This window comes from Cyprinus carpio, chromosome A2 (assembly GCF_018340385.1).
Source record: "Cyprinus carpio isolate SPL01 chromosome A2, ASM1834038v1, whole genome shotgun sequence".
NCBI classification, from domain to species: domain Eukaryota; kingdom Metazoa; phylum Chordata; class Actinopteri; order Cypriniformes; family Cyprinidae; genus Cyprinus; species Cyprinus carpio.
In genome coordinates this window covers 17,824,632-17,835,422 of record NC_056573.1, presented here as the reverse complement: position 1 = coordinate 17,835,422, position 10,791 = coordinate 17,824,632, and the positions used below count along the sequence as shown (strand labels likewise).

The 10,791-nt window shown below is 39.8% G+C and overlaps 1 protein-coding gene across 4 annotated transcripts; it reads right to left on the bottom strand.

Moving 5' to 3' along the window:
- LOC109059012 (ATP-dependent RNA helicase A-like) lies at positions 1-10,791 on the bottom strand. Of its 4 annotated transcripts, none has more exons than XM_042776127.1 (28): positions 10,653-10,791; positions 10,108-10,228; positions 9,814-9,991; positions 9,615-9,720; positions 9,214-9,347; positions 8,976-9,124; positions 8,022-8,068; positions 7,784-7,920; positions 7,616-7,705; positions 7,370-7,531; positions 7,187-7,264; positions 6,493-6,684; positions 6,257-6,398; positions 6,095-6,177; positions 5,847-6,003; positions 5,591-5,688; positions 4,946-5,159; positions 4,737-4,831; positions 4,581-4,654; positions 4,141-4,293; positions 3,899-4,059; positions 3,709-3,820; positions 2,309-2,470; positions 2,066-2,193; positions 1,725-1,954; positions 1,030-1,145; positions 691-891; positions 1-555 (listed from the first exon to the last, which is right to left on the bottom strand). In XM_042776127.1, exons 2-28 carry the CDS (start codon positions 10,155-10,157, stop codon positions 270-272), a joined length of 3,735 nt encoding a protein of 1,244 aa, XP_042632061.1. In that variant the 5' UTR covers positions 10,158-10,228; positions 10,653-10,791; the 3' UTR covers positions 1-269. The 4 variants fall into 4 exon arrangements, with proteins under 4 accessions (XP_042632061.1, XP_042632056.1, XP_042632067.1 ...); XM_042776122.1 differs by having other exon boundaries at positions 9,814-9,954; XM_042776139.1 differs by lacking the exons at positions 1-555; positions 691-891; positions 1,030-1,145 and having other exon boundaries at positions 1,846-1,954; positions 2,109-2,193; positions 9,814-9,954.

The window sequence follows — 10,791 nt, the reverse complement described above, 5'->3', positions numbered from 1 at the left end:
TACAAAAGAAATTATTTTATTATAACACATCACTTAACATGTATTTGCCATCTATTAAAAACGATTAAACATCATTGGTCACAAATAGTTATTTTAAGATGACAGTATGGCAGCCATGGTTTCAACTTTTTCATTCTTTAAAAAAAAACAACAACAAAAAAAAAAACAACAACAACAAAAGACTGATTATTAACAAAAAGCAACAACAAAACTCAAAATATAATTTTATACCTTCCCAAAGATATCCTTGTTATCCTAGATATTTAGCTTTAATAACCACCCCTGTTTCCCCCCCAGCCACCTCTGAATCCCCTCCCTCCATATCCTCCTCCTCCACCTCCTCTGTATCCTCCACCCCCATTAGATCCCCTGTATCCACCCCCACCTCCACGATACCCTCCAGACCCTCTGAAGCCGCCTCCACCACCCTGGTATCCTCCACCAGACCAGGATCCACCACCACCTCTGTATCCACCTCCTCCACGGCCCCTGAACTCTCCACCCCCACCAAAGTCAGTACGTGCCATCTTGGGTGGACGAGGACCATCTCCAAAGCTGTTTAAAAAAAAAAAAAAAAAAAAAGATAAGAGGTTTTAAAACAATACAATTAACATCTCAATTCCAAAAGAGTTCATTAAGAAAGCTTTATTCTAAATAAACCAATTAACTGTATGGGTTCAGTGATCTCACCGTGGGTTGGAGGTCATAAGGTTGATGCCCGCTGATGAGGGTCTAGACACAAGCCGAATGACGTTCAGCAAACGCTCATTGGTGGGATCCAAATTTCTGATGTATTCTGGGTCTTTGGTCACCTCCACCACCAGGGCTTCCATCACTGCTCTCAGGGCCGCCACACCACCGGCTACATCATGGGGAATCTTTAACTTGATCCTGCGGAAGGAAGGAATATTCTTGAAAACTGCTCTTGTTGACTTCGTTGGCTTGCTCCCAGAATTCTTGAGTCAGGAATGCAAGAGTCCTGGAGCACTTATTTTTGTTGTTTGTGGTTCAACTTAATGAAACACATACCAGTCATCAAGCTCAACAACTTCTCCATTGGAGGTGATCTTCTTTGAGCCGAACAGAATAAGCTGAAGAGGACTGACAAGAGTCATTCCTTTGGCAGAAATGGCCCGAGTTCGGATCTATAATCACAAAAGACAAAATCACACTTGCATCTTTTTCTTTTTTTTTTTTTTTTTTTTTAAAGAAATTAATACTTTTATTCACCAAGGACGCATTCAAACTTATCAAAAGTCACATGAATAAATTACAAATAGAAATCAATGTTTTGTATTTTAATATTTTTAATATTTATATTTATATAACAATATAAAAGTCTTTACTGCCACTTTTGATAAATTGAATGGGTCAATGCTGAATGAAATGAATAAAAATCTCATAAACCCCAAACTTTGGAAGGGTAGTGTACGCATTTAAAATGTACAGTTTCTCTCTGTCTTGCACTATACAGCCCATTCAGATATTTTAATTGGACTATATACATTTGATTGGACTAGATTCTAATATATAAGATTGGATTCTAATATTAGAATAAGAACGTTCCGCCCCCTAATATATTAGCTGCAACTGATTAGCCAGTTGAAAATCATGGCTCATGGCTTGGGTGTAAATAAAGTCTGCATTAAGTATAAATGAAGCAGAAATGGAAAATAAATATATAAATAAAAAATAGTAGTTTAAAGCTAGACTTTTAAACCAACCTTTTCCCCAAAGACAAAAAAAGGAGATGGATACACCATATCGTGGTTGCTGAAAGGACAGTTGACTGAGGATTTGTGAATGAGAGCATTTCGCCCCTCTGTGGTCAGGACCTTCCTTTTCTCTTTGTGGTAACACACATTGGGATAAGAGCCAAACGTCAGCAGAGAGATCACCACATCCAAGTTATTGTCTGGTCCCACAGTGTTAAACACCTGATTCAGGAGGCACTCTACAAGAAAGGGAAAAGACAAAAATCCACTCTGAATCTCTCTAAATAACATCTGAGGCCTGAAATAAACCGTAGCACTACATGGAAGTGCATTAAGAAGCACGGCTTAACCTTCAGGGAAGCCGGCATTGACAAGAATATCTTTCAGCTGGACCTTGGCCTCCCAAGTCATCCTCAAAGTGGGCATGTTCAGCCTCTTGTGCTCACAAAACCGGATCTCTGCATCCTCACCTCCCATCCTGGCAAATGAGAAATGTATTTATATTGTGAATCCCTCAGTAAATCAGAATGTTAAAACAACAACAAAAAACATTAAAAAGTCTCTAAATTTAGCACAATGGCATCTGGACCCACCGGACTTCATCCCAGGCCTGGAAGACAGAGAGTAAGGCAACGTGATCTGAGAAACGTGAGCCCGCAAAGTTCCTATGAACAAAGCCGAGGCGTTTGCCCTCGTTGATGAAGGGCTCAGGGAAACAGGCTGCTGCTGAGATAGTGCACAAGGCATCTCCAACACTAAACAACAAACACAAATAAGGAAATACAACAGGTAATTTAGGGGGAAAACAGCTAATAAAAAACGTATAAAAAGGTAAGATTATGTAATACACATGTAAATACACACACACGCAAAAATATAAATATAAAAAAAATAAAAATATTCAGCAAGGACACATTAAATTGTTCAAGAATGACAGCAAAAACATCAATAATATTTAACATTATTAGTTTTAATAATTTAATAAACACAGTCTTGGTGATCATATAGACTACTGCCAAGTAAATAACAGTGTCAAGGTCCAGAAAAGTATGAAAAGCATTGTCAGAATAGTCCATCTGCCATCAGTGATTCAACCGTAACGTTATGAAGCGACGACTATATTTTTTTATGCGAATAAAACAAAAATAATGACTTTATTCAGTAATTTGTCTCCACTGTGTCACTCCACATCAGCGTAGCTCCAATTTGGCGAATCTGACAAATTGTTGAATAAAGTTGTTATTTTTGTTTTTTCCCCGTGTACAAAAAGTATTGTCGTCGCTTCATAACATTACAGTTGAATTGCTGATGGCAGATGGACTATTCTGACGATGCTTTTCATACTTTTCTGGACCTTGACACTGTTATTTACTTGGCAGTCTATGGCAGCGGTTCTCAATTCCAGTCCTCGCGACCCCCCTGCTCTGCACATTTTGTGTGTTTCTCTTATCGCTTCAGAAGTTTGTTCTATTCGAACGTAAGTGGCCTGCGAAGTGGACATCACAGGATATTCTGCCATGATTCCAGTTCAAAGCAAGCGTATATGTTCCATTTAAAGGTCATTAAAGTGTATGAGACGTGAATTTAAATTGTATTTATTTACAGATGCATAGGGAGCAATGAACACTGTGTAGGGATCATGTCGATGGGAACACAGTTCAGGTCTATGGGACAGTCACAAGCCTCCCGGTTTTCTTCCAAAATATCTCAAATTGTGTTCTGAAGACGAACAAAGCTTTTACGGGTTTGAAACAACATGGGGGTAAGTGATTGACAGAATTTTCATTTTGGGGTGGAGAACCTTTTAATCTTACCGACCCCAAACTTCTGAAACAGTAGTGTATAAGCATTCATAATTAATCTTTCCCATCAAAATTTTTTTGTTTTAAACTTAACACTAGTTTTTGGGGTTAAGTATGACCTGTATGTTCTTGACAGGTTTGTGAGATTCACCCATTTCATAAACAGCCAAGGTTAAGATAAATGAACTTACTTAAAGATGCATCCTATGATCATCATCTTTCCCAGACGTGGTTCGATGGGCAGTTTGGCCAGAATGCGTCCCAGTGGAGTCAGCTCATCATTACAGTCTAGAGCATCCAGCTCTGGGGAACAACAGAGGCTTGTTTGATTCGGTTCACTTCAACATTATAGTATTAAGATGTATAACACAGAAGTTGTACCTCTCAGTGTATGTTCAGCTTCAATAACGGCATCCAATGGAGGCGGCTCAATGGCTTTGGACAAGAAATTCCCGATGGCACCCAGTCTCAGCAGCTTAATGCTGAGGGCCACTTCATGCAGTGGCGTGCGGAAGATTTCAGGAGTCATATGGGTCTCCAGCCTGTGTAACAATCATTGCAATCATCAACATTTCAGAAAATGTGTGATTTTGAGAATTCGACTGAAGAATGGCATTTCATACTTTTCAAAGCGAGCTCTGCTACACAGGTAAAAGCAGAAGCCTGGTCTGACTCTGCCAGCTCGTCCCTTCCTCTGCTCAAGGTTGGTCTTGGAGGCCCACACTGTGGCATAGTTTGTCATGTTGTTGTGAGAAGTGAACAACTTCACTTTCTGCCTGCATGACAGATATTTGGTATTTTAAACCATTTGTGGACCAAATGGGGCATATAGAGAAGAGAGAAGATACTTTGTATGTTCTGCATTACATAAAAGATAATGTTGGTAGCCAAACAGCTTTGGTTACCATTGACTTCCACGGTATTTACAAAAAAACAGGAACATTTAATGATATTTTGTGTTCCACAAACAAAGTCATACAGGTTTGGAATGAAATGAGGGTGAATAAATGACAGAATTGTAATTTTTGGGTGAATCATGTCTTTAATTAAAGGAGGTGCTTACTTGCAGGAGTCGAGGACAAAGACCACATCGTTGATAGTAATGCTGGTCTCAGCGATATTGGTGGACAAAATGACCTGTGGTGTGTTCGCAAAATTTGTTTAAAACAAATGCTTTATTATATAAATTCCTAAACTGCAAAGTGAAACATCGCCATACCTTAGTCACACCCTCAGGAGTTGGCTCAAACACTCGTCTCTGTTCTTCCCTGGGGATCTGAGAGTGAAGGGGCAGGATTCGGTATTGATGACCACCTTTGAGGGACACAATATTGGAGGAATCACTATGAGATATATTAAGAGATCAGGGGATACAAGCCATCTGGAAAAAAGATTTTGCTTGTGTGTGAGCAGAATATCATTACAGACCGAAGTGTGGGTTCATCTCCAGGTATTTCTGCATGGAATAGATGAGGTTCCAGCCTGGCAGGAAGACTAGCACAGCCCCTGGTACTTCCAGCGTTTCAATGTACTTCAGCAAAGCCTCAATCAGCTCGAAAGGAGTTTCCTTCTCATTCAACTGAGACATGGCACGCTTGGTTTCAGCAGTATACTCAGATCCACAGATGACATTACAGTTCACCTGCAGAACACAGAAATACAAAAGTCAAGCATTTCCAGTGCTGTGCAGTAAAGTTTAGTTGTTCATCAACTATGTTTTCAAGGTATGAAAGGGTGTTTTATTTCTAGTTGATATAACGTTAAAAATTTGAATTTTTTGAAAGAAGTCTCTTAAGCTCACCAAGGCTAGTTTTATTTGATAAGAAAAGTAAAATTGTAATACTGAATTGTAATATGAATAGTAATTCTGAAATACTACTATAATTTGAAAGTTTTCTATTTTAATATTTATCCCTGTAGAGAGCTGAATTATCAGCAGCCATTACTTCAGTCTTCAGTGTGTCACATGATCCTTCAGAAATCATTCTGTTTTGGTGCTTAAGAAAGATTTCTTATTAACAGCTGTGCTGCTTAATATTTTTATGGAAACATGACGACAAACAAAAAACATACATCTTCCTCTCCACCATCTTCATCTTTATCCTTTTTCTTCCGGTCCATTGGTGGTGGTACGAACTGAGTCATCTGTATGCAGTCTTCTAGGAAATACTCTGGAGATATCAAAACATACAAACAATAAACTTTCAGGTTGTTGAAAACAATGCAACAGTGTTTTACAGTGTTTTTCATCCAGTATGTGAGATTATGTTAAGATTAATGAATTAAAACAATATTATAATACATTGCATTGGGAAAACATGCTTCTCACCTTGCACAGAATGTGCACGTCCATGCACCTCAATGACAGGACAGTTAAAAAAGTATTCCCTAAACATGCTGGTGTCAATGGTGGCAGACATGAGGATGATGCGCACATCAGGGTAAGCCTGGACCACATCTCTCAACACTACCAACAGGAAATCAGTCTGGACAGAAAAACATATTGTGGTGAGACAGTATAGTCTATACCTCTCTAACCAGTTTAAAGCTTATATGGTATGGTAACACTGGACTCACATTTAAGTCCCTCTCATGGATTTCATCCACAATCACATGACTTATGCCACGGATACCAGATTCCAGCTTCCTCAGCAACACCCCTGTGAAGAAGACGTTTTTAGTTCTATCATCCGACCCTGTGCAGTGTGCCACAGTCAAAGATGATAAAGTGAAACGCACCAACTGTGCAGAAGAGGATGCTGGCGTGAGGTCTGGGCAGGACAGACTCAAAGCGCACACTGTAGCCACAGCTTTTCCCCACCTCCTCTCCTCTCTCGAATGATACACGCTCAGATACTGACACAGCACTGATCCGTCTTGGCTAAGAGGATGAGCGGCAGCAAAAGCAAGTCACATTACTGGCTTTCTTATGGTGACCGAGCACACAAAATCAATACGCATTTCAACAGACTCACCTGCGTAACAACGATATTGCACTCAGATGCCCTGCCTGCCTGTACGAACTCATCCAAGATGTACTGAGGAACCTGAGTGGTCTTTCCACAGCCAGTGGCTCCACGAATAATGACCACTGGGTTTTTGTGAATGGTGGACATGATTTGCTCCTTGAAGTTCTTGACTGGTAGCTGACTTCGCTCCATGAGAATCTGTTAAAACACCATGCGCTTAGTTGATTTGACAAAACCAAATGCATTTAGTCCGTCAACAATTCTCACTCATGCAAAATGCTCACACTAAATGCTAAAAAACCGGCTTGCTGAATATTCAATAAAACGTAAAAAGTTTGAAGCATGCAAAGTTTTTGGTACTGACATACTAGGATTAGGATACATATTGCAAGGCTTGTCCTTGATTTGTATTTTTTTTTTTGAACACTTGACATGCCATTGTGTACAATAGCTGTCATTAATATTGTTGGTCCATTTTCCCAAAAGTGACGTGACGTGTGGTCAAGTATGGTGACCCATACTCTGAATTTGTGCTCTGCATTTAACCCATCCAAGTGCACACACACAGTAGAGAACACACACATCCGGAGCAGAAGAGAAAAACTGTAAAATAGTATTATTGTCTTTTTCTATGCTTTGTAATCTGAAATGCCCTCAGATATAATACAACTTCAATTTTTCAGGGCAGTTTTTATCTCACCGTCTGCAGATTTTTGTCCTGTTCAAGCTGATAGTTGAGCTCATGCTGCAGGTCTGTGCTGATCTGTTCTGGGGTACACTGCAAACCAAAGTACAATAGGTTTTCAGTGGTATGAAGTACATCACACCAGTTTTACTTGCTATCACTCAGTTAGAAGAGTTCATCGCAGAACAGCGGACTCACAAATGCCAGCGGTCCTTCGTCAATGTTGGAGCTGGTCCAGGGGTTCCAGTTGACCTGTGGTGGAGACCACGGCACCACTCCTGCTATGCTCTGCCTCTGTGAGGGCTCAAACTGAGCCATCTTTCCTTGCACCAGAGATACCGGACTGTTGGAGTCCTGAGGCTAAAACAGGATACACAACAAAGTTTTGGCACTTATTCTTACTTGGTAATGCAAAGTCAAGCAGTTTTTCTGTCCATCACTTACAGGAGAAGGGATCTGGATGCCAAGTTCCTGCACAATACTGCGTATTTGCTGCTGTACATCATCACTGAGATTCACTTCATATACATCCACCTGTCACAGTAACCAAATCAGGAAGTTAGAAAAAGTCGATAAGCACACAGGTCTCAGAAGATGGGGTGTAAAACTCACAATCTCTCCTTCTTTCTTCTTGGTCTGTCCTGTGTAGGCTTCTATGACCCCCAAATGGTAAAGCTGACGGACAATAGACAGCGCACAAGACTGGGCGGCCAGCTTCTTCGTAGAGCCATGCTCACGAGCAATAACCTCTGGAAAAGTAGGGAAGCTTTAGCATGGACACGACTTCTGATGTCAAACTATTTGCCCTTGACCTTACAGTTTATTATGTAGAAGGTTTTCTGATACTTACTCCTACCCAGCTGTCTTACTAAGATTGTCATCTCAGCAATAAAACTCCTACAACAGACCAAGATTTAAAATCAAGACGCCCCAACATGGCATTTAGCCCACAGGCGCCTTTACAAGATTTAAGCACAAATAAACTCCACAAACTGACCTCTTAACCGGACAGCACATGTGATCAACAGAGTGACATTTCAGCGCAGAGTCCGTACAGGACAACCCATCCCGAGCAGGTTTGTTTTTCTGCCAGACTTCTATACAGACTGGAGTTATTCCTTTCTAGGTACTGGAGGCCTTGACCCCTGATGGACGAGTGACACCAGAAATCACAGCCAGATATTATTTTACCTCTAAACCCAACCAATCACATACTTCACCATGTGACCTCTTAGTGTAGCCTAAGTCATGTCACATGTTTTCCCTCATTTAAGGTTGCGATTTCTGGCATCTCTGTTTTCCTCCTTCAAGATTACATACTACATGGATCAATCTCACAAAAAAAACATGTCCAGGTCACATTTCACCCCCAAATCATGTTAATAAATATTCATTAAAAAGATCTATCTATCTATCTATCTATCTATCTATCTATCTATCTATCTATCTATCTCTCTCTCTCTCTAAGTACATTGTTGTTATACTATTCAGTTTTCATTACTGTAATTCATTCTTTTAAATCTGGAGTGAAATATGACCTGGACATGTTCTTGACAATTTTCGTGAGATTCACCCATATGATATTGTTGATCTAGTAACATCCGATAGTCTTTTAGTTGTCTGAGATCTCTTTGAGGTTATATACACATCAAGGAGTTCTCTGTCATCATCTCAGTCCAGATGAAAAACAAACCCTTTGATACATTACATTTAGATGCAAAGCCTGCTTTTTGATGAGGCTTATAATTAAATTATAATCTACTATATTATATGAAGTTTATGAAGTAAATGTGAATGTTCTGACCTGTTGTGGTCAGGCCCCACCTGGCTGTACTTGTAGTCGGTTTGGTTCTTCTCCTTCTGAAAGAACTGGTTCAAACGAGCTTTTGCATTGTCCAGAGTCCAGTTCCCATGCAAGCCAGCATTTAGATCAACTTCCTCAGATTCTAAGGTCTTGGGAATGAGAAAAAATACCTTCAATTCTCATAAACTTTCTCTATAATGGTGGTCAAAAACAGGCAAAAAAAAAAAAAAAAAACTACCGCTTTTGCATCCTGTTCATCTCTCTTGGAATAATACTCCTGGATGTTGGCTCCTCGCTCCCATTGGGCGTTACCAAAACCAGAATAGCCCAAACCTGTGACTCCAGGGACAGGTGCAGAACTCTCAGAAGCTTCTGAGACACAGGAAGAATACAGCATTTAAATGTTTGTTTTAGTCAATGTTATAAATGGTTTAAATAAAACCACTGCATCAATACAAGTGGTTGGTTAGCTAACCAGACCCTGCTCTGCTAGATGTAATAACTACACCAATCAGATGCCAAAAGGTATCTTTCTCCACTGATTCTCAACATCTAAAACACTTGATATTACAATATAGCAGATGTTTTGTTAGCAACAGCAACCAATTACTAGATGAATCTATGTATAATATAAGATACCGCTATCTGATTCCTTCTTCACAGTCAGATGTGGAGGTAGTGGACAGTTGGATGGGAGATTTCCAAACCCACCACCTTCTTCATTCCCTCCATCAGGTACGCTGACCTGAAAAAAACAAAACAATAAATGTAAACTCAGACACTAGTCATAACACAGATGAGCAGTGGGAGTACTGGAAAACATAGATGTGATACTGACCCCTAGAGCAGGAACTTCGCCAGGACTCATTTCTTTCATCCGAACAAGATAATTCACAAAATCTCGGGCTGCATTGGACTGAGCATCCTTCTTGTTGGCAGAATTACCCATGCCAATGTAACTGTAACTTTCAACACGCACCTTAAAGAAACATGGTTCAAAACTACATGGTTTCCAACTACAACAATAAAACGCCAACAATGTACACAAACACACACATAAAAAAAAATATTTTTTAAGTATTTTTATATAAAATTTGAAAATGACTTTGAGAGGCCTCAGCCTTATTCTTACCTCACACAAGAATTTCTGTCTGTTTTTATTTCCAGCTGCTCGGATGTCATAGCTCGGCGTTAGCTTCTTTTTTCCACACCAAGCGTACAGGATGCTCTTAATGTCCGTCATTGTTGACGGCCTGCATGTAAACATGTGGATTCAATTTATAAAACGATTACCAATCGCCCACAGGAAAAATAATATGGTGAAATCTGCAATCTACCCATTTCTCACAAATAAACGTAACCATGCACTGACTGCAGAATTACGGAGAGAGAAAAAATTTAACTGTGACGTTACTACAAGAATAACTCGATAATGTGGTATTTAGAATTTTAAACTCTCAGCAGAAGAACAATCATACATTTAAAACACATAAATGAACATCTACAGAGTTTTTTTTTTGGCTAACGTTATATATTTGCAGGTAAGTCTGCTGCAGTGAATGGGCTAACATTAGCTAGCCGGTTTCTGCAGCCATATCCAGGCCGTATAATAACATTATTGGTGAACAAAACGATTAAATAAAACTTAAGATGATAGACTCTACGTTTGTATCATACCCGACAAAGGCCCTTTCGCAAAAATCCAAACAAGACGCTCACGATGTTCAGAAAAGCCCGTGCGTCACAGTAAAGCTTGCAGAGCAGTAAACACAGGAAGTGACGCAGCCGTGAAACCGTGCAAAATCGATAATTGCGA

Coding starts and splice junctions, on each gene's coding strand:
- LOC109059012 (XM_042776122.1), bottom strand. CDS start 10,218: ATGACGGACATTAAGAGCATCCTGTACGCTTGGTGTGGAAAAAAGAAG. Junction 7,532..7,615: donor GCATCCAGATCCCTTCTCCT/GTAAGTGATGGA, acceptor ATCCTGTTTTAG/CCTCAGGACTCCAACAGTCC. Junction 6,685..7,186: donor AGGACAAAAATCTGCAGACG/GTGAGATAAAAA, acceptor GTGTTTTAACAG/ATTCTCATGGAGCGAAGTCA.